Genomic DNA, 24,737 nt, shown 5'->3' with positions numbered 1-24,737 from the left:
CCACTATATTTGGGAAATAACCAGGACATGTTTAGGAAGAACATCACACATAATTATACTAATGTTTGTGTGTTCTCTTTTACCTTAATGTTGAATTCACATACATTTTCCCACTGAATTTTTCTGCCCAAACTCAGTGAGGTATATACATCATGCCTATTATTCATGACTCAGACTCACACACATAAGTGCAGCCCCTCCTTGTTGCTCCTGTTTTCTTTCTATATCCATGAAATATTGAGGATTTAGAGGTATGTGAATGTAGAGCCAGATCTCAGTCCTTTGAAGACATCGTAATTCTTCCCACCCAAGTGCCTTTGCTCAGGCTCCTCGTCAGGGCCAGCTCCACACTTGTCGTTATTGGTACCCATCTCAAAGTGCATCGGTTTGAAGAAGCACCTCCTGGATCATATCAGCCCAGGAAACTAAGTCCTTTTCCTCTTCTCTAGGTAGCAACAACTATCCGCCCAACATATTGTACTGCTTGATTAAATACCCGGCTAACACTGGCATGGCCTCCAGATGTCTTTTGGAATATTGACTCTTCAATTATGTATCACTCTGTAGGATTAAAACGGCTTTGGCTTTTCATCATTTTGAGCCTCAGAGATCTACCTAGTTATATACTGGGATGAGGTTATGCACTCAATATCCACATGTGGCTTGATGTAGCAGGGCAAAAAGTTCAGTTTTAGGGAAGGAAAGAGCCTGTTGATGAGATGCCTGCCACACAATAGAACGCTCAGGCCCAACAATGGTAATACGTAGCTTGATAGAGTGGTAATCATTGGAATTAATACTATCATTTGAAACGTTGTGTAACAGCCCAGTACACAATGTCAGCACCAAATGGGGAAAATCAAAAATATTATATGACAGGAACCAAACCTGTCAACTGGGGAGAGGATAAAGAATGTCTCAACATTTATTTCCATGCCCCCTGTTGCTTTTAACTGTTTGGTGAGAAAAAGAAGACAGCTATTGGGTTTCTGACAAAGCAGTTACAGGGAGAGACAGATTCTGGGAGATGACCTGACATTTGCCCCTGATGGTTGTCATAGCAGCAGGCTGAATAGAGCAGCTCGATACACGTGCTGTTGCAGACTCTGGAGGAAGTTCCGCCCTAAATGGAACACATTAGAACATGCATATACAAAGATATCAAGCATTCCTTAGTGGTGGCCATCTTCTTCCTTTATCTGGTGCTTGTCTAATTTTTGAGGACTCAAGACTTAAGGAGTCCATGTTTAAAGGCAATGACAACCACAGGCCTTTGGGATGAATGGCAGCACCATCCCCCATAAGTTGACACCACGTATCTAGGGTGCTGTTCCTTGGGGAGAAGGTATTTCAAAGTGTTGCTAACAAAGGCTTGGATGCTAAACTGGATGTAGCCTTTTTTTTTTTTTTAAGCTATATATGCTGTGTCTATACTTAGCAAGTTTTGTCCTTATTTACTCTTCAATTACTCACAAATACATGCATGCACGCCTTTATCTCTGTCTTAGACATGAAAGATAGCGACTTACAGTTATGTATAAAAAGATGTGTACCCATGTAAATATATCTACATAAAGGAGAGGGTATCTGTCAATAGGTTTTTATAAAAAAAAAAAAGGCTTTGGGATTGTTAGTGGGGTACTCATTTGAGTTTTGAAAATGTTACTTTTGGTTTAGTTGGCTAGATTTGGTATTAAATGTGGACACGTCTTTCTAAAACTGAAGTCTTAATAGTAACATTAAGTTCTATGTCACTAGACAACCGTATTTTATAGTTACTATTATTAATGCATCCATAATCTCTAAATGCTCAGATGAACTATTGACAATTACATAATTTTCAGCAACAATATGATTTCCTTCCAATGATAAGTAAGATGTGTGATAATCTTGGATGATTCTGACTAAAACATTAAGAACAAAAATCCTGATCCTATGCATGATCAACCGAGAACCTATATATTCTAAACCATGGCCTTAAAAAAATCTCTAAATATTTTCTAAACCATGGCCTTATGTAATTATAAAATAGGTATAGGAAAGAATAAACAAATTAGTATAACCACAACGATGAGGGTGTTTTTTTTTCTTTTTATCAATCAGCATATATTTAGGAGAAATTGGAAAAATTTAAATTTTCACTCAATTTGACCTGATGAAAACACAAGTAAAGTTACTGACAAAAATACATAATCTGAACGGTAACATTTTGGTTTTGCTTAAAGCTTGAGAAAAATTATTATAATATTTTGACTCCATAGTAATTGCAAGCCAGCATTTCAGGAATTACAAAAGAATGGATGCATAATAAACTAAAAAGAATATAAACTAAATGGAAGACTTGGCGTCAAAATTGCATTTTGTCTCTGTCATGAATCAAGTTGGAAATTGGGAGTTTTCCAAAAAAGCTTGGAAGCACAATCTGTGTGGACACAGGATATGTGAGCACTGAAATATAGTTTATTAGTATAATGAACTTACCTTTAAGAATGTATTTAAAACATACAGTATATTCACCTTAGGGCAGGGAAGTTGGAAATCTATCTGATCTAATCCAAATCCACGTATTTTAGTAGGAAGAGAGAGGCTCTTCAGTACTCTTTCCCCCTGGGAGAAAGTTAAGCAACATTTGTCTGTTCTCTCGGGTCACTGAGACACATACAACTGATTGAGGGTCTCTACCGTGCAGACACAACCCGCAAGACTAAGTCCTAGGTGTGAAAAGCCTCCAAGGTGGTACATATTTAGAGATGAGGAAACCTAATGAACTTTTTTAACGGAGATAACCTGAATTAGGAATTTTCAAAGCATTGAATTCATTAAGTACTCAGTGAAACATCAGATCAAAAGCTTAACTTCGTTTTCAGGTTGAGAAGTGGCCCAGGAGGGCGTGATCCTGGCATTCAGTGACTGTTGAAAGGAACTGCAGGAGGACAGTGCCAACAACTAGGAGATCTAACACCCGGAAACCTCTTACTTCACAGCGGTAGAAAATTTAGTCATAGAGGGGGTGAGCAAAACGGAACTGATAAGCTCAGGCAACCAAAAGTTCTAGCAACAAGGCCGGCTTTATACGGGGTTGTCTTGTAGGTGAATGGGATTCTCCCTGAGATCTCTTGGCTCTGCTCCACCTTTGCTGTTTCTATTCTCAGACAGGTTATCCCTCGTGGTAGCAGAATGGCAGCAGCAGCTCCAGTCTTCCATCTTCCCCACTGACTGAGATTGGATTACCATTCCTCCCTAAAGTACATGCTGAGGCCCAGAGAGCAGAAGAATGCGTAGATCACATGCTCAATTTTGGATCCATGAGTGCAGTCAGCTCTGCAGAGCACATGGAATAAGAGCGGGAGGGGAAGAGTCAGACACAGTAACCGAAAGGGAGAGGGGGAGATAAATGCTGAAAAGCCAGAGAAGAACAATATTCACTACAGTGGGTTGTACTAGTTTCCTAGGGCCTGCCATCCCAAAGTACCACTAACTTGGTGGCTTAAATCAACAGAAATTTATGTTCTCGCATCTCTGGAGGCTGGAAGTCCAAAAGCAAGGTATTGTAGGGGCCACATTCCCTCCAAAGCCTCTACAAGAGAATCTCCCCTTTCATCTTCCAGCTTCTGATAACCCCAGGCATCCCTTGGCTTGTCTTGTGAGCCATCACTTCATCTTCATTTGTCCCATCTTTCCTCGGTGTCTGTATCTATTCTTTCCTCTTAAAGACACCAGTCACACTGGATTAGGTCCTACCCTAATTCAGTATAGTCTCAACTAGATTACATCTGCAAAGATCCTATTTTCAAATGAGGTCACACTGGCACGTATGAGGGGTTAGGACTTCAAACATATGTTTGGGGGCGGCACAGTTCAACCTGTAAGAGTCCACTCCCTGCCCTCTTCACCAAATTCATGTCTTTTCCACTTGAAAAATGCCGTCACTAATTGCAACTTCATGAGAAGTCTTAACTCATTCCATTATCAGTCTTGAATCCAAACGCCCCCCCCTAAATATAATCAACTCAAAAAGTCTCAGGGGCGCCTGGGTGGCGCAGTCGGTTAAGCGTCCGACTTCAGCCAGGTCACGATCTCGCGGTCCGTGGGTTCGAGCCCCGTGTCGGGCTCTGGGCTGATGGCTCAGAGCCTGGAGCCTGTTTCCGATTCTGTGTCTCCCTCTCTCTCTGCCCCTCCCCCGTTCATGCTCTGTCTCTCTCTGTCCCAAAAATAAAAAAAAATAACGTTGAAAAAAAAATTAAAAAAAAAAAGTCTCAAATCTTCTAAATCATCTAAATCTGGTATGAGTGAGACTGAGTAGGGTCCATCCTCGGGCAAAACTCCTCTCCGCCTGCAGACCTGAGAAACCTGGAAAACAAGTTAGATGCTTCCAAAATACAATGATGGGACAGGCGAAGGATAGACGTTCCCGTCCCTAGAGGGAGAAATGGTAAAGGAAAACAGGGTTACAGACCCTGAGCAAGTCCAAAACCCAGCAGGCTACGTGCCATTCGATTTCGAGGCCTGAGAAGAGCCATGTGTGGTGCCCTGCGCTGTCATCCTTGTCCCCCCTCCCCTCCCAGGCAGCAGCTCTGGGCTCCTGGCCCACCTGCTTGGAGGTGCCCCATCTTAGCCCAAGGAAGTTGGGTAGGGTGGCCTGGGTCAACTCCACCCCGTCTGTCTGATCCTTGTGTCTTTCCCGTGTCGTACAAATCCTCTTTCTCATTCCATCCCTGTTCAGGCTTGCAGTTTTTCTGCTGGCATAACATTCTCGAAACATTTGCAGAGGTGAATAATGTTATTTGACATGAAGGTTCTTTGCATGCCGTTCCTGGATAATCTCATCTCTATCCCTAGCCTCTGCTGAGATGGTTGATTGGGCTTCTGTGTCACAGTTAAAATCTTTAGCATAGGGTTGTCCAGCCACACCCTTTTTTCAAAGCATGCTCTCTAGAAAATTTTCCAAATCAAGTGCCAACTCCTTTTTCTTAGCAAATTCAACCCACAACATGGGCTGACTCCAATTTTTGCATTCAAGTTTTTGAAGAATGTGTGTATGGCTTTATGTCCATGAGGTGATAGTATTCCTAGTAAGAATTTACCAACACAACTTTTGAAGGCATAGAATTTACAGTGTATCTGTAAATGCAAAATATGTAACTACCTCCAGTGCTATTTAAATGAGGAAAAAAGTGTAAACTATCTTTGAGTTTTACTTAAAGATTTGAGGTAGGACTAATATTTCCACTTGTTTGTTTTTTTTTTTTAAATTATAGGAGTTTTATTATCAGGAGACAGGCATATGGGGCACCTGGGTGGCTCAGTCAGTTAAGCATCTGACTTCAGCTCAGGTCAGGATCTCACAGCTCATGGGTTTGAGCGCTGCATCAGTCTCTGTGCTGACGGCTCAAAGCCTGGAGCCTGCTTCAGATTCTGTGTCTCCCTCTCTCTCTGCTCCTCCCCTGCTCGCGCTCTGTCTCTCTCTCAAAAATAAATAAACACTATTTTTTTTTAAAAAATCAGGAGACAGGCATAGATATTCTCTCTCTCCCCCACAGACACATGCACTACAGATAAAATAGGTAAACTCTTATACAAAATTATTTTTTTTAATTTTTATTTAAAAAATTATTTTTGATATTTATTTTTGAGAGAGGCAGAGTGCAAGCAGGGGATGGGCAGAGAGAGAGAGAGAGAGGGAGGGAGGGAGACATAGAATCCAAAGCAGGCTCCAGGCTCTGAGCTGTCAGCACAGAGCCTGACGTGGGGCTCAAACTCACGAACTGTGAGATCGTGACCTGAGCTGAAGCTGGACATTTAACCGAGCCATCCAGGTGCCCCCCAAATAAAATTGAATATCAAAATATGAAGAAATGCTAATAATCTGCATCACTGAGAGGTATGAAGAGTATAAACATTGGAAGTAAAATTCAAAAGGAAGGTGAAGATAGCCCTATTGCCCATTGATACGTGCTTTACTCTTTCATGAATGTAGCGACTGCATATCCTCCATTCTGTTGCTATTGTCAAACCCATAAAAGTACTTTACATACTTCACATTCCCACACCCAGAAAATCTGTCCTTTTTTAAAAAAAAAATTCAGTGTTGTGTTTTTCCTAAGTATTTTGCTTAGTTGTAATAATTGTTAAGTATAAGATGGGAATACTATGTATATTTAAACGTTTTTTTCTGCTTTACCGACAAAGTGATTCATGCATACGTATCATGTACGCATCCCTAATCAAGGCCATCTATAATTAGACGAATAATAAGTGCTTCTTAATGAGCTGTCTCTTAAAAAGTACAGTCCGTTCATTAGCTGTAAAGTGCTGACCAAGCTTAAATGTGTATATTCTGGTCTAAAAATCAAACTAAAATGAATGCATAAATGTATTGCTCTCTTTGTTTCTTATTTACTTTGTTGGTCTTCAATGAATACTGAAAGCACAGTAGAAAATTTGACAGTGATTTATTTATAGAAGTGCCCACTTAAGGCAGGTTCTGACAAGTTATATGTATCTTAGTGTGGAGGCAAGCACACTATCAGCCCTCAGTCTCTCCTGTGCAGAACGGAGGGGTAAACATCAGGGAGACTGGCCTCAAATTCCTTTATTTGATCCCTTTCTGAGCAGCCCCCCTCAGGAGGAGGAAAGGATCTGGTCTCTGTCTTTGTGACCTGTCGGGGCCCTGTGTTCTTCGAACCTCAGATGTGCTGGATGCTCTTGTATCGAGTAGCTTAGAAGCCTCTGTCCACGAAGCACAAACGAGGAACCCAGGGCTGGGCTGCAGCTGTGAGCACAGGGCCCGGTTCAACCGGACATGCTCATGACGTCTCAAAAGTATTCCCAGGAATAATTCAGCATCCCCCTGCGCTGTGACACGTGACTTGCTTCAACAAGTCAGGAGCACGCTGCTCCGGCAATTCTGAAAAGAAATACGAATTAAAATGTATTGAATCATTTCTCAGTACAGTAAACCTAGGTAGGCATCAAAAGCATGTAGGAGGGTGGCAAATAGTTAGCGGAGCACAGAAGTGACGATTTTGCCCTAGCCACTGCTGGGAAATGTTTGCATTTGAACTTACTTCAGGGCGCCATGTGCTCTTGGATTTACCACTGGCCCCACAACTTCCCACCGTCCTATAATCGGACCCCCTGTCTCGTTGATGTAATTTTCTGGGTACCTAGAGGCAGTCTGGTGTGCCATCTATGGTAATAAAAGCCTCCAAAGACTTTCGATTGACCTCATATTAGCTGAGTCTTTTATCACCCACACATATGTGCCAACATTGTTGCTGTAAAAATTAAAGCTTTGCTAATCCTCTAAAAAATAATTAGGATGAGAAATAAAATAGTCTTTAGAGGTTTTACCCATTCCAACTTACACACGTGCATGAATACTATCTCCTCTACACATTTTGATAGTAGAATAGAAAGAGTGTTAAAAGAATAGGAATAAGAAAACTATTCAGATTTGGTTCTTCTCTTTTTCTCTATTTTAGCACGGAAGAATATGTGGGTTCACCCTGGTGGGGATACTGGCTGGTATGAGAAATAATGCACATATCCGTAAGAATATACTAATATAAATGAAACTCAAGCTGAATTATCAACCTTGTCTTAACGAATCACTGAATTAAGGTTTAGTTCCTTTTTATTTTTAAAGTTTATTTATTTATTTTAAGAGACAGAGAGAGAGAGAGAGAGAGAGAGAGAGGGAGAATCCCAAGCAGGCTCCACATTGTCAGCACAGAGTCTGATGTGGGGCTCAAACTCACTAACTCTGAGATCATGACCTAAGCTAAAACCAAGAGTCGGACGCTTTAACCAACTGAGCCACCCAGGCGCCCGAAAGTTTACTTCCTTTTTAAAATTCTAGCTGTGTGATTTCTGTGAGCTACTTGAAACCAGCAGCCTTGCTTGGTGCAAAACATGAAGGGGAAACAATTAGGCAGGGTTTTTTTTTCCCCCACCCCAAATGAATCTATCCGTATTCATTTTGAACTGAGTTGCTTGTTGTTCCTAGTCAGTTATTCAGGAAGATAACCCCTGGGTCCCCAAATAAGTAAATACATTATTTATGTTTGGCCACAGCAAAGACATGTTTAGTTTAAAAAATGGGGCCAGAGTCCTTAGGCTAGAATTATAAGACATTTATAAAGCAGACAAATAACTAAATTAAGCCACGTAAAATGAAGGATTCCTGGGATTAATCATCTTGAAAGCGCACAGCTCATGAAATACTATGAAGCCATGGAAAGAGTGAGAGAGGCAGCCTTCATTAAGCAACTCCCAAAAGGCCTCATATGAGAATGAGGCTCACATTTCTAATTAGCCTTCTATAGAGTTTGGGACGATCGTCCTGGTTTTTAGGTGGTGGTGGTGTTAAACACCTATACAGCATTTTCGTGTACAGGACTCAAAAAGCTGTACGAAGATTAATAGACCCTATTTAGATGGGTTCCACAGGACAGATAGAACTGTACCCTCTTGTTCACCCAAACACACCAGGAGACAAAAAGGGTGAGGGCTGGGCACCATTTTTCTGCAAGTCTGGATGAGCTGCTGACCGGAAATGGAGCATTCTTACCTGCCGTTCACCGGTTGGTACACAGGACTATATCCTATCTTCCCTTTGCAAGGAAGGGCCCACAAAGGAGAGAGGACGAGGACGAGGAGGAGGAGGAGGAAAGAAAGTTGTAGTTCATTTGCATAATTTAGGCTTCTGAAATTAAAAAGTATTAATCACCTTGCTGATTTGGTTCTGTAATGAAAAAACTGCTTATCAGCAAATCCAGCCTCCTGCACAGTGCCTGGGTTAAAACAAACAGCAAATCCCATCAAAGGGAAATTATAAAGTGAAGATAATGCTGAATTTCTGATGAAATATCCTTGTGCGGTTCCATTATTTTTTACTTCACTTAATTTTATTTTAAGGGCCATTTTAGAATTAAAATGTTCTCCTTCCTTAATAATCGAATGTTGTTTGTCCTTGAAGCTATAGTTTAGGGCAGTTAGCAAATTTTAAAAGATTAAAAAACAAGTTTGAGTTTTTGCCTATAAACATCTGAACACATACCTAAAAATATACTTAGTACTAAGCATACCAAAAAAATATCTTCATGTTTAGAACCCATCAGAGTAAGTACTGTTTAATTGAATGTTGTTTGTCCTTTAAGCTGTAGTTTAGGGCAGTTAGCAAATTTAAAAAAGAAAAAAAATGAACGTTTATTCATTCTTGAGAAACAGAGACAGCCTGCGTGAGCAGGGGAGGGGCATAGAGAAGCCTCCAGATTCTGAGCTGTTCGCACAGAGCCCCATGTGGGGCCTGAACTCACAAGTGGTGAGATCATGACCTAAGCCGAAGTCGGATGCTCAGCCGACTGAGCCACCCAGTCACCCCGGCAGTTAGCAAATTTTAAAAGATTCAAAAACAAGTTTGAGTGGTTGCCTATAAACATGTGAAAACATACGTAAAAATATATTTAGCACTAGGCATACCAAAATACATCTTGATGTTCAGTACCCGTCAGAGTAAGTACTGTTGATTAAGTAAAGAGATAAAAATAGAATATTTTTATTTGAAAAATTTCTCAATTTTACTGTCACATTGTTCCACATTCAAATATATAAGCATGGAATATTAAAATGATATAGCTAGCTATATTTCTTTTTTTGCCTTTTGTGCCTTAATTGCCTAACAAAATTAACTTAAACTGTGGAACACTGAGTGGGTAAGATCTGCTTTGGGTACCATTTTTCTGCCACCCATAAAAGAGTTTCCAGCAGTATTTGACAGCCTAAGTCTGTGAAAGAGGATTCCCCGGTGAGTGAACAAATGAATATTATTCTTTTTCTTCTCTAGTTAAACACCTCCTGTTCCTTTAAGTTCATTATAAAGTTTTGAGAAACTTCCAGCAACCTGGTTTGTCTTGCCTAGACAGGTTCAGCTCATGATGGCTCCCAGTGCGCCTACCAGTCAGGAAGGTTTGACTTGCTCAGCACAGTGTGTTGGGTAAGCTTGCGAGCTCTGGAGTCAGAGTGCCTATGTTTAGATCTCGGTTTCAGTACTTACCTCTGTGTAAACTTGGATAAGCCACCTCGCAGCCTTTGTGCCTCTGTTTTTCCAATGTGTAAAATGAGAATTTAATAATATGTAACTCATTGGTATGTTATGTGGATTAAGATAATATAACAGTCCATTAGCACAGTTCCTGGCATATAGTAAATGCTCAATAAATATTACCTGGTAATATATTTATCTCTCTCTCCTCTCTCTCTCTCTCTCTCTCTCTCTCTTTGTCATTCTTTGTTTAAGGAATAATTAAATGCAGGCAGCTCAGCATTCTAGGATTTATGTACTTTTATTAATGCAACTTAAGATGGCATTAGATAATTTTTGTCTAATTCATCTATACATTAGGTCCCTTATTATATGCAATCTAATAATAATCTCTTTTGGTATACTTAAATCATTTACAATTAATCTACAGTGTTAACCTGTTTCACCTGCTCATGTGTAAGTTCATGGGAAGCAGGAAATCATTCTGTATCATTTGTTACAACAGTGTGCAGTGTCATGCACATTGTGTGTCCTCGATATTTTAACAAATGTTTTAAGTTAGCTACAACTGTACATTTTTCCAGAGGTCCTAATGTTACAACATTTCTTCCTCGCTTTGTGTGTAGAGGTAGTAGTTTAGACTTAAGGGTAAGGATACACTTTCAGCCCTGTTGAGTTCATCGTATGAAATATCAGCCTGTAACGAAACTGTCCAAAGCCTGTTGCTGTTGACTTTGCATATTGTTTAGACTTCCCCCTCCTTCTTCACATCCTGCATCCCGTTTCTCGTTATTACCCAAATTATTCAGTATTCGATCAATATACTTAACGTGTCTCAGTTTAAATATCAAATGGCGTAGGCTTAGGGCAAAAATTCGTGGCATGCCTTCTAGAAACCTCTCTTCTAGCTATTCCAGTGCATTCATCTGTCCTTGGATGTGGTCATTCTGTTAAGATATGAACTGTCCTCATGGTGCTATCTTGCAGCATACTCTGCTTTATTTTGTCATATGCTTTGTTCTTTGTCTAGAAAATCACCATGATCTGCATTTTTAAGTTTTTTTCACAAAGAAAGTGTGGTAAGTTTAGGTGTGAGTTGGTTGTTACCCATTTTAACAAGTATTTTAAAATATTTTTCAACTTTAATGACTTACTGCCTTTGTATAGAGACAGTGTGGTCTTTCTAGTCACATATTTTAAGTTTTCCTTTTCTATCAAAGAAAACTTTCAGGTAGAGTTTGCCATCTGATGTATTAAAACCATTTCAAATGACAAGAATCTGAGATTAAAAGATATACTTCATGTATCTATCCAAATCCTAAACATACTGCATTACTTCCCAAAGTTTTCCTACCTGTAATCTTATATGTACTAAAGTTTGAAGGTGTACATGTCTTTTGGCATGGCAAATTAAATTTTTGCTTTTATCTCTGCTTCCTTCCAAAACCCCACTAAAATTATTGTAAGTGAATATAAAGAGTTGAATACTAAAGGAGATACAGAATGAGGGAGCATTCAGGCAAGGATGAGAGATTTTATCTCAACTTTGGAAAACGGAAATCTGACATGCAGATGATGGTAGGGATGTACCAGTAAGAAGCCACTGAATCCCCTCTTCCCCTAAGCAGCCTGAGGTGATCTCTGAAAATGGCTTGCTAATTCACTTGACCCGGAAAACCCGACAAAATCATGCAAATCAAGAGGTTCAAATCTTCGTGTTCACTTTAAGAACACACACGAAGCCTGCCCAGGCCATCAAGGGTAGGCATATCTGAAAGATCACCGAGTATCTGAAGGATATCACTTTGCAGAAGCACTGTGTGTCATTCCATCACTACGACGGTAGAGTTGGTACATGTGCCCAGGCAAACAGTGAGGCTGGACACAGGGTCCGTGGCCTAAAAAGAGTGCTGAATTTTTACTGTACGTGCTCAAAAATGCAGAGAATAATACTGAACCTTCAGGGTTTAGATATAGATTCTCTGGTCATTGAGCACATCCAGGTGACAAAGCCCCAAAAGATGAGACGCAGAACTTACAGGGCTGGTTCCTGGTCGGATTAACCCTACATGAGCTCTCCGTGCCACAGTGAGATGATGCTTGCTGAAGGAGAGCAGATTGTTCCTAAACCAGAAGAGGATGTTGCACAGAAGAAAAAGACCACTCCCAAATTCTAGGGGATCTCTGCCTCTGACCACCCCAGTAGAAGATGAGGGGTGTATTCTGTAGAGAAATAGAAGCAGAAGGAAGGCTCTAAGCCCAGGCAAGCTAGGTATAACAGCAGGAACAATATACTGAAAATGGGCAGAATAAATTCTTCATCCTGAAGGTTATATATCTCTGCTACAGGCCTTTTCACATTTTAGCTCCAAGAATAGAGGAAGCCTAATAATTTTCTCCTTTCAGGAAACTTGGAATCTTCTCTCAAAAATTGAGGATCCAGAGAGGAATAGAACTATATGAATCCTGGCACTCAAAGTTCAGAAGCAAAGCAAAGAACAGAAGAAATTTTTGAAGCAAACATAATCTACATCCTCAGAGAGATTTTTTTTAAAAAAGGTTTTTCCTTGAAATAAGAAATGAATGCACAAAAAAGAGCAATAAACAAAGTCAAACACGTAGAATATGAAAAAATATATATGATAGTCAAAGGTTCTTAAAGATTGGAAGACCATTTGGGAAATTACTCAGAAACTTTAAAATATTACACATAGAATGGAAAATTAAGGAGAAAATTTTTGTTTTGTTTTTAAAATTTATTTATTTTTGAGAGAGAGAGAATGAGCAGGAGAGGGGCAAAGAGAGACAGAGACACAGAATCTGAAGCAGACTCCAGGCTCTGAGCTGTCAGCACAGAGCCTGACGTGGGGCTCGAACTCATGAACTGTGAGATCATGACCTGAGCCGAGGTTGGACACTTAACCAACTGAGCCACCCAGTCACCCCAAGGAGAAAGTTTTTTAATGTTTGTTTATTTTTGAGAGAGAGAGAGGCAGAGAGAGGGAGACAGAGAATCCCTAGCAGGCTCTGCGCTGTCAGCGTGGAGCCTGATATGGGGCTTGAACCCATGAACCATAAGATCATGACCTGAGCCAAAATCAAGAGTCGGATGCTTAAGCGACTGAGCCACTCAGGTGCCCCACAGAGAAAAGTTTTTAAAAGGGATGATCATTCTAGGACAGCCAACACCTGGCTAATTAGAGTCAAGAGAAAGAGAAAATATGAAGAAATTATTTTTAAAAAATTCAGAACTAAATAACACACATTACCAGAATGAAAGAGCCCATAAATTATCAGGATAGTAAATGCAAACCAAGATCTGAGTTAATCACATTATCATGAATTTTTCAGAAGTCATGGTATGAAAAGAAAATCTTAAATACTCAGGGAGAAAAAGGGCACATACAAAAAATGAGAAAGCCAAAGGACATCACCCAGGAAAAACTGTCCTCAACGCTAAAATATATGGGAGTAAAACCGACAAAATTCTGAAGACCGTTCTATATCCAGCAAAATAAGCAACCAAATATCAGAGTAAAAATACTTTAAAATAATTTTCTGGTATATATCTTCTTTTTTTTTTTAATTTTTTTTCAACGTTTATTTATTTTTGGAACAGAGAGAGACAGAGCATGAACGGGGGAGGGGCAGAGAGAGAGGGAGACACAGAATCGGAAACAGGCTCCAGGCTCTGAGCCATCAGCCCAGAGCCTGACGCGGGGCTCGAACTCACGGACCGCGAGATCGTGACCTGGCTGAAATCGGACGCTTAACCGACTGCGCCACCCAGGCGCCCCTCTGGTATATATCTTCTAATAGTCTTCCTCACAAAGTTATTGGAAAATATTCTCCACTGAAACAAGAATATAAACCAAGGAAGAAGTCACTGAATCTAAGAAGAGCAGCTCCAAAATAGAAGGGGATAGAAGAATGTCTGAAATGACACTATGGAGCAAGCCTTGGAGAGTAATCTTTCTAGATTAGAGTAAGAAGATAAACAGTTCCAGCAGACAGGTGTCCAGGGGAAATACAGAACTGATGGGGCACCAGATGGATTTGATTGTATGGAAAATGTTCTAAGGGGTTTATTCTGTGTTAGAGAATTTGGGGAAAATGAGTGCTAGTGCCTTAGAATACTTGCCAATTAGAAATAGCGGCTTGGAACGCGAAGAATGCCAAAGGAAAAAAAATTAATATCAAGGGAATAAAAATCTAGAGAAGAATGTATACTCATTGTTCAGTGGTTGGGTCAGTCGTGAACAGCACTGTGTGTCATTCTGGGTCCCAGCAGGGGAGAGAGAGAGCACAGTGAAAAGAGTAATTAAAGACTATTTAGTAATAGGACTATGTACGTAGGCATAAGATGGCCTAAGGAAATGAAGAAGAAGATGATGAAGCATCGTCTGGGGCTGGCAAGTGAGAGAAGCGTGGAGAAGCAATGGAAGGGAACTGTTAGCAGAACCAGACTAAAGCCCTGGGAGAGCGGCTGTTTCACAGGCTCCAGATTCAGCCACAGAGGAACACAGACGCGCCAGAGCATGGCAGGTCAAGAAAGGCTGCCGGGGGGATAAAAACCCACGCCCTGTCATTTCTCAACCTCTGAAGCATGTCAGGGCTTCCCGTTGAGCAAATCCTAGCATCCAGAGAGCAAGAAGCCCAGCGAACTAACTTCATACTGGTTAACACTGGTCCTAGAGAGTGCATCTGAAGTGGAGAAAATAAGAATATTCAATTCAGTAGCAAAAATGTGTGTTGTTTAAATATTTTGTTGTGACGCAAGTTCTAGTCTAAGCAATGTGAATGCTTCTGTGACATAATGAAACAAAACCCAGGGATCATAGAAATCTTTGGATGTGAAGAATGTTTCATGTCAAGTGTAGAATGATTTGTGTGTAATGTTCATATGCGGACACACACATGTCCCCCGTATCTTCATATAACTGCCTCTTTTCTATCAGTTTTACCAAAGCCAAAGGCTTATGTACTTCTTTCAGAAAGGCCTTCCCTCTTGGACACCCATCTCCAATTATTCTTTTACATCACCATGTTTTCTTTCATTATTCATGGTTATAAATTATTTTTAAAAAATTCACCACTGAATTTTTTACATAAATTCACCACTGTCTGAACTTATTACATATTATAGTTTTCATTTCTTCCTCTTGCCTACTCTCTTCCTCCTCCCCTACCTCTATAGGTCCCTTGAGGGCAGGGATTCTGCCTATTTTATCTGATGATCTATCTTCAGCACCTAGCTGGATGTGTAGCCTACTAAATAAGACATTTAATAGAACATTGTTTTAAATAATTGTATGAGAATTCATCCTGTGTTGTACATATGAGATGATAAAAACAGGGCCTATTCAATATGGCACCGATCTCTAGCTCAGGAGACTGGATTAAGGTATCATTAACAGAAATCCAAAATTCAGGAGGCAGAGCAAATTATGCATGGAGAAGTGAAAGTATGAGAAGAAAGTGTACAATTTTGACATACTGATTAGGAAGCACATGCAGGGTATTCAGGTATTTATGTCCAGTGAGTAGTTGAAAATGACTCGGGAAAAGGTCTTAACTACAGATTGAGATTTAGGGGTCTTTGGTATAGAAGGGATAGATGAAGGGATAAACACAGCTGAGATCTTCAAGGAAAATTATGCATAGAAAATAGCAGACTCAAAGAGAAGCAAAATGGAAGAAAAGGAGAAGCTTAGTTATACCGTTTCTACCAAAATTTATTATGGAGAAGGATAACATAAGCCAATATCTTAAGGAAGATAATAACCACCACAACAAATACACAGCCGCCGAGAACATTATAGTGGATTTACTTGTGTATATTTTTGAGAAGTTAGAGCACTCCTAAAAATTAATGACTTCTTGAACAACAAATTAGTTTTTCATCATAGATGTAAATAAAATTGTAAACTTTAAACCTGATGTATGAAGAAATATGCCAATGGTGCTATTTCTTTTCTTACTATATACCCTACACCCACAGTCACCATGGTAGATCAGCGCACATTACATAACTAAGTGCCAAGTGACAGAAGTAGTACTATTCGGGAGAGGAACATTAACAAAAAAAACATAGTGTTTTGTTTATGTATACACATACCCATACATAGTCAGGCATAAGCACTGCATGTTAAATTTATCACTAGGTTATTTTCAGTTCATTTCATGTTGTCTCATGCATGTTCCCTTTAAAAGTTAATTTCACACTAATATAAAAGCATTATGACTCGGTGATTCAGGCATCACCATTTTGATGGCTTTTCTAATTACTTTAGTTTGACTATTTCATAATTAATACACTTAAAATATCCAGATGGGTGGGTAATTTGTACACCCAGATGAAATCAAATTAGAGTAAGCTGTAAGCTTTTATTCCAACGTGTAGGTGTTAACATCTCAATTATGTGGCTCCTTCAAGATACACAATTTGGATGGAATTATGTTTACTATATGATTGAACGTAACATTTGACAAAAGTAGCTATGAAGGAATCCATCATGTAGAGTGACGTTAGGAAGGGATTGTTCTTCATTCTGCTCAGGCAACCACGCTGGCACGCCTGTTTCTAATTTTGAAATCGTCTGGGATTACCTCGCAACATCAGCGTGGAAATAGCATCATTAGTCAAGTTTCTCTGTTTGCTCAAAAAGAAATGTGGAAAGATGAAGATTATCTGCCATGGCCACTTGTTGTTGTTTTTAACTTTAATTGTATTTTTAATATCTCTGCTTTCTAGTTCAGTCTAATTTTCTTAAGCCAATGATGAAAACTCCCAGGACCATACTGAGAGGATTTTGGGTAACTGACATCCGGGATAAATAAATAGTATGTGAGGGCTCCCTTTTAAAGTTCTTAGCCTGAGTTTTGTTGACTTATGTTTATGTAGCCATTTTTGAGAAGGAATCTAAAGTTTCAACATAACATAACATAAAACTGTGTTAAAACATAGTTTTAACATAAATTGCAGCTTAGTCGTGTATTTTAGAAAAACTGATACCCACGGAAATGAAAAGAAAGTTTGTTTCTCTTGTCTTTGAACGTGACACACATTTTAATTTGTACTAAAACGTTAATCACAACAGTATTAATACCTATTAGTTTATTTCAGCATTAGCCAATAATATATGGATATTCTATATGGATAAAATAAAATAAATATCAGAATTGATAACTGACAAAATCTAATTAAATCCCTTTATGAAGCCCCTTTATGGATCACAGATTTGATTACATTGTAGATAAAATAACATACCTCTTCAGGCTGCCCAGCATCATACCCTAGGTGGCCAGTGTGCAGATTTAGCCTTAATCTTCTGATACCATTATGTCAATAGGATTCTTATGTAGTAGCTACTGGTTAACTGCTCTAAAAAAAAATTTAATGCTTCTATTGTGCTTCCCAAACTTAAAAAAAATTTTTAATGTTTGTTTATTTTTGAGATGGAGAGAGACAGAGCATGAATGGGGGAGGGTCAGAGAGAGACAGAAGCAGGCTCCAGGCTCTGAGCTGTCAGCACAGAGCACGACACAGGGCTTGAACTCACAGACTGGGAGATCATGACCTGAGCCGAAGTTGGACTCAGCTTAACCAACTGAGCCACCCAGGCACCACTGTGATTCTCAGAGTTTAATACTAAAAATACTTGTTCTAAATTTGGTTAAAGCTATAATATTCTGAATTTTTATGATAGCTATAATGTTTTTATAGCTAGAGGTTTTGACATAGCCATCATGTTTAGGTCTTTGCTTTGAGGGAAATTTTAATTGTTTGAATATAATTGTCTTGACACTTTGAATTTCCCATCTTCTGTAGGATATTTGATTCAAGGTCTTTTGGTCTATAGCAACCTGAGGACTGAAGAGCTCATTTATATACATTTGAAGTCTTTGTTCTCTCCTATGATATCTTTTAGTCTCTATTTGTTCTTCTTGCATTTTTTTCATAAAGATAATTGTATACAGAAGAGGTACAAGAATTTCAGATAAATAGGTCTTATTTCTTTTGTTTAATGGTGGCTGGGGGATATTATTAGAGATTTAAGGAGAAAAAATATTTTGTTACTCTGGAATTTAGGTTAGAATATGAAGAAGGAAAATACTATCTTTCTCCATTAGTTTGATGAAAGCCGTAGCGAAGCCTGATTTATTCACATAACACTTTCTGATTTCACACAAAAAGTAAACTTAATTTTTTTAACCTTTATTCAGTTTTTCTGAGAGACAGAGACAGAGCATGAGACAGAGAGCGACAGGGAGACACAGAATCCAAAGCAGGCTCCAGGCTCTGAGCTGTCAGTGCAGAGCCTGACGCAGGGCTCGAACTCACTAACAGTGAGATCATGACCTGAACCGAAGTTGGCCACTTGACTGAGCCACCCAGGCACCCCAAGAAACTTTAAAATAAGTCTTTGAAGAAAAATATTTTGTTTGCTCTTCAACATTAGATACATACCTTAAAATTTTGCGAACAATATTAAAAATTAAATGACAAACCATCATCAGATATAAAATATTCAAAGAAAACCTAAGACCAGCAGAAGTAAGGAAATAATAAAGATTAGAGCATAAATAAAAGATATGGAAACTAAAAAACAAAATCATATGACAGATCAATGAAACCGGAGCTGATTCTCTGAAAAAATTAATTATGAGAAAATTCCTATGTATTGGTGCCCAATGGCACATTTAGATGATTCAGAATATTTCCCTGCTTTTTTTTTTTCCACTTTAAGTTATGACCAGAGTATGGAGTGTTATCAGAGGAAGTGACAGAAAATGTGGCTGCCAGGATTGTTCTCAAACTCTGAAGAGCTTTGGATGCCAGCAGCTCTGGGTTTTGTTCTCCAAGAAGAAAGAAATCTCAAACTCTTGAAAGAGAATTCAACATGATAAATGATTTTAAAAGATAGGTTTGAAAAGATGTGGACAAGATGTCAAGGGGAAAGCACTGGTCAGGAGGTTATCACATTAGCCCAAAGGAGAGATTATGGGGCTCTGAATTGTGTATTCTCAGTGAGGGTTTCTCAGATGTACGCCAATCAGGGTCCTTTCCAAAATGGAGCCATGAGGACATGGGTGTTGTTTGACTGAGAGAAGCCTAGTGTAGGAGAAAAAATAAATCTTGGTGTGATGCATTAACAGAACAAGATACATTCATTGGTGATAGAACAGGTCTTGTTTTGTTTCTTAATTAAAAATGTTTGCAAGAGATATCTGGAGGAAAGAAAACATAAATTTAAGTTCAAGATATTAAATCTGATATGCCTGCATTTCCGTTTGTTCAGGCATGAGCCTCAGAGAGAAGGCCAATATTAGAAGTAAGAATTTGAGTATGACAGTTAATATCTGGTAATATCTGAAACCATGCCTGCCATGGTATCACCAGGTAGAGCATTGCAACTATCTTACCAAAAGAGAATATTAGGTTAAAGGGGATTAAGAAAAAAATAATTTAAGAAAGTTTTTTTTTCTTTTTAATCAGTAGAGCCAAAATTGCAAATAAAGGTATGGTTTTAAAGATGTTTTGAGTTGTTATAAATGTAGATTTTTAAAATATTTTAAAAACTCAGGAGGAAAAATATCTCAGGAAAAACAAAAATATCATATGATTAGGAAAATACATTTTTATTCCCAAAATATATTAAAATTTAACATTTAAGATGCCAATTTGGTATTGCTTTGTTAAAATTGATTTTTCTGAGGGCCAAAATTAATATAATATGCATATAAAATCAATGACCAGGGCACCTGGGTGGCTCAGTCGGTTAAGCATCTGACTTCAGCTCAGGTCATGATCTCAAGGTTCATGGGTTCAAGCCCTGCATGGGGCTCTGCACTTGGAGCCTGCTTGGGAATCTCTCTCTCTCTGTCTCTCTCCTCTCCACCTCTCTCTCTCTCAAAAAAAAAATCAGTGACCAAAATATTTGTATCTGCTGTCCAATTTTACTACCTCAAAGGAACATTACTTTTACATTTCATTATGGTCATATTAACAAAGGAAACCAAAGTTGAGTGTTAGAAACCTATAGAAAAAGATATTTTTTAATATGATTTTTTGGGTCAATAATTAAATGGCAGAATGTTACATGTAAAGTTGAAATTCTTTTGATGTTGTCAGAGGGTATGTGTGCATGGAAGCAGGGGGAAGGGCAGAGAGAGAGGGAGAGAGAGAATCCCTAGAAGGCTCCAGGCTATCAGCACAGAGCCCGATGTAGGGCTCAATCCCATGAACTGTGAGATCATGACCAGAGCCAAAATCAAGAGTCAGAAACTTAACCAACTAAGCCTCCCAGGTGCCCCAAAGTTGAAATTTTTAAATGCTAAGTCTGTACGTTTATTTTGGTAATAAAACTTTATGGCCATTAGGAAGAATTTTAGAGCAGATTACTTTGCGATATAATTCTTGCCATTCTTGCCAACCATATATCTATGTTTACTGGGTTGGGGACTATATTTATTTTGTGTTTTATATTTAAGCCAATAGTTCTCAAATCTTTATGGTTTAAAAAATCGTGTGTGTGTGTGTAAATAATGCTACAAAGAGAGTCTGTTAATGTAATAACCTGTTTTCTAAGAGTTTGATAAAACTCTGAGTAACAGCTATCTTGCTGTGGTTGTGGTTTCTCAAGTCAGAAACACAATCTACCTTCTCTCTTATTTCACATCTTATCTTTAGGCTACTTGGATTTGGTCAAAAGATGTTTTTCCTTATTATCTTAGTGGGTTTGGGAGCATCTTTGCAAAGAACAGTCTTCTGTGTTGACATCTTAGTTATTTGTATGGCCAACAGGGGGAGAAGATTGTTTGGAACACTGCTAACTGAACGAAATAAATGACTCCCTGAGTGTTACTATATGTGTGTGTGTGTGTGTGTGTGTGTGTGTGTGTGTGTCTGTTGTTGGCATCGTCAATCACTTCTCATCATCTCAAATAATAAGTACATTTGCTTTAAGTGCAGGCCTTTTTTTTTCTAAGCAGTTTTAATGGAAGCTTTGATTCTCTCAGATCTTTTATGAATTTCCCCATAAACTCTTAGCAATGTACTTAGTTCTGGAACACTTGCTATCAAATGGAAGAAGAGAAGCTTTTAGAAAGTGGAGATGTTTTCTAGTAGTTTATATGTGAAATACATTGTACTTTCTTGCCCCATCAGTACTAATAAATCAAAGGATAAATTTAGAGCTTTAACTTAAGTAAAAACGCTTCTGTCATGTAGACTACAAAGAGCATGAAAAGATAGGAGAAATCCAATAACAATCTTGCAGAAAGCTCAGGCAAATTGATGCCTGAATTATCCATATGTTTACTGTTTTGTAGTGATAAGCTTCTTTGAAGTCTGTGCAAGCTTCTTCACCTTAAAAAGGTGGATCACAAGTTCCTTGCCCAATGATGAACTAAAAATGCAATTCAATATCGATGCAACATTGCCTTACAACTTCTAATTGCCATAACGATGTAAGGTAAAAGGCAAAAAAGAAGAAAGGTATCTGAATTATTAAATCTAGCAGTACACTTTACTGGAATTTTCTAACTATAGATAGAGAAGACTTAATGAAAACATACAATAAACATGATAGACGGTAGAAGATATAGTCTAAGAAAACGTAGAATTCTTGGGAGACATAATAAAGACATTGTAACATTTTCCAAGCAAAGTTTTTTGGAATCTATTGTCAAAAATTTGAGTGGAACCAATCAAATTTCTTTTTTTTTTTTAAGTATCTGTCCAAATTACTTGAGTAAAGGATTCCTTAGGCATCTGCACTTAAGGAATTCAATCTATATGGCCCAAGTGCCAATCAGGTTCTGCAAAGTGTAGTTGTCTCTGTCCAGTTTCTGAGGATAAGGTACAAAAGAGTACAAACCAGTCTTCCCAAAGACAGTGACAATGTCAAATCATTCCCAATCTTGCCTTCCATCTATAAGTAATCACACATCCTATAACAAGCCTATATTTTGTGAAATGTGCATACTTCAATACATCAAGGCTATATTTATCGATAAGGCCAAAGTCTTGTTACAGAAGTTACTATAAGCATTTCTTTAATTTGTTGTATATTTTTAATCAAAGAAATCTGAATCAAAGCAACACTGCATTATCTAGTACACTGCTGGTGGTCCTTAAATCACTGATGCTATCTTATTTTTATGGAATTTTTAACAGAAAATTGAAATACGTCTCATAAAAGCCGGGATAGGATTTTGTCTGATTTTTGAGGAATGAAATTTATTTCAATGCCTGAATATGCAGTCTTATAAAATATTGATATTATCCCATTTTAAAAATAATCTTCATAGCAACCCAGGGGCAAGCTGTCAGCCTTGAGAAGTTTGGGAACTAATAATTAAAAGTTGCTTACAGAGGTAAAATGTGACTCTAGGGGATATTTATTTTTTTATGTCATTAAAATCTATGCTTCTTTGAAACCAGTAACAGCAATCGTTCATAAGAAAAACACAAATTAACTTTATATTAAACTTTTGCCCAAAAGATACTGCAGACCAGATTTTATTGAGGCTTTCATATGTTTTATTTCTCAGCATATAGTGGACTGCCAAGAACATTAATAATGCAAATCTGTGTTTGAACACAAATGACTCCCTACAAGGCCTGTTTTGATTATTAATGGAATTAATTATCTGCCTGCTCTATGCAGTTACTGTGGTTTGGAATAACAGTTAATAATGAAAGACTAGGCAAATTTTAAAAATAGCATGTTTAATAATACGAATTAATTCTATCCTACAAAGAATCAGTGAGCAAATATTGTGGAGACAATGCCTTCTCTCTTCTCTCTTTTTACTCATCATGAAGAAACTCCTCCTATAAGTGTATTTTATTGTCATTTTTCAAACACAGAAAAATAGACTGGGATGTTCAGAAAGGCCACCAATTTTGCCAAACTGGGAACTCAGATTTTATCATGTTGCCCAAGTAATTTTCAATCAGGAAACTGGGAAGTTATGCAAGTAAGTGGAATTGTTTGAGGCTAGCCCCTACCAGGGACCCCAGAATTGCTTTCAAGAATCGAATATTCTGCCTTCTTTCAGAGTTTCAATGGCTACATGTCTTTACAGAAAGAATACTTCACACAGCCTGGTGGTTTTCATAATGCTGTAGATGTAGTGATTTTGTGAATGTAGATCAAACACGGCATAACGGCACGTCTTTGTGCCCTCGTCCCACAATCTCTGGAACACTCTGAGTCATCTCCCCCCAGAAGCCTTACAGTTCCATGGAGCGTAGTTAAAATCTATTTCTTTATAGAAAAGAGAAGTCATACGCATAAAAACAAATCCATGGGTAAACATCATGGATTCACCTATCAATGTTCTGACAAGCTTTACTCATTTAATAAGCTTAAGCTGAATATATAAGACCTGTCTGTGTTCTACTGTGGAGGAATATATATGTAATATGTAGGATAATGACATAGTGTATATAATATTATATCATTATATATATGATAATAATATACATTTAGGTTGATTTCACCTCTGGGCTATTGTGAACAACTCTCTTCATGTAATTTTAAATTCAGTTGGAAATTGCTTGCAAATTTTGCTCCACCTCCAATCTGTCTCGCATCGTTACTTCCTTTTAGCCAAGTTGTTGAAAACGTGCATGTGTGCCAACTTGATGTTGACCATATCTGTATATTTTTTTCTTATTCAGTGCCGACCTGTAGATAACAACGAGATGGTCGTAGTCAAGACGAAATAGTACAGTGACTTGACAAATAATGGAATGCTGTTGTCATTGCAGGACGAATCTGCCCCAGCTGACAAACAGTGTAAACCAGAGGCGGCCCAGGCCACTTACTCAACCTCAGCTGTTTCAGGCTCCCAGGAGGTGTTGTACATCAACGGCAATGGGACCTACAGTTACCATAGTTACAGAGGTCTAGGAGGGGGACTGCTTAATCTGAATGATGCTTCCAGTAGTGGTGAGTCTTTACTATTTATTGTGCTTTTTCTGTCCATTTGGGGATAGCAAATTCTCTAAATCTGAGAGAAGAAAATGAATATGCCTTGATAAGCAACAGTGCCAATCTGCTAAAAACAAGACCATTTAATACAGAATATTTGTCTCCCTACCCGGATATCTCCCTATTCTGTTGCTGTTTCTGAAAGTGGCAGCACAGTTACGCAACTGGAGAATTGGTATTTTGTATTCAAAAAAAAAATCTCAACTAGCGAAATAGCAAAAAATTTTTTTTACCAAATAGTTATACATTCTTCCCCCCAAAGCTGTAATGCACTATTCATCAAGAATAATGACACATTTTCTCAGTGTTCAAAGAGGTTTTTGGTTTGGAAAATATGAGGCACCAGGAACTTTACTTGATAAAACACACACAGTAAACCTAAGAACATACACGTGGAAACAACACAGAGAAACGACCAGTGGCTATCCATGCCCCACCAGCACTGAATGGTGTACTGGGGCCAGCTCATAGCAGCTCATTCTTCGTAAATTGTTAGGAATTTCTTGAGCTTATATACCAAAATGAATTGCAAATATGTAATATAAAAGGAATAAAATACGTGGGTGAATTTCTTATTACTGGGTCGTAGGAAGTGCTTTCCTACACTATACTTAAAATTCAGGGAAAAAATAAGTTTCATTACACACATGCATGCACACACACACACACACACTTTTGCATGACAA

The 24,737-nt window shown here is 38.4% G+C and overlaps 1 protein-coding gene across 7 annotated transcripts in view; it reads left to right on the top strand.

The window, feature by feature from the left end:
- Nucleotides 1-24,737, top strand: part of NOL4 (nucleolar protein 4) — a 413,504-nt gene that overhangs the window by 318,876 nt on the left and 69,891 nt on the right. For all 7 annotated transcript variants that reach the window (XM_053206587.1, XM_027068733.2, XM_053206588.1 and 4 more), the window contains one exon: nucleotides 23,829-24,009. In XM_053206587.1, the coding sequence (XP_053062562.1) occupies nucleotides 23,829-24,009 (181 nt within the window). The remainder of the gene's footprint in view (nucleotides 1-23,828; nucleotides 24,010-24,737) is intronic.

This window comes from Acinonyx jubatus, chromosome D3, assembly GCF_027475565.1.
Source record: "Acinonyx jubatus isolate Ajub_Pintada_27869175 chromosome D3, VMU_Ajub_asm_v1.0, whole genome shotgun sequence".
In the NCBI taxonomy this organism is placed as follows: Eukaryota; Metazoa; Chordata; class Mammalia; order Carnivora; family Felidae; genus Acinonyx; species Acinonyx jubatus.
This window is presented reverse-complemented; position numbering and strand designations above follow the sequence as displayed.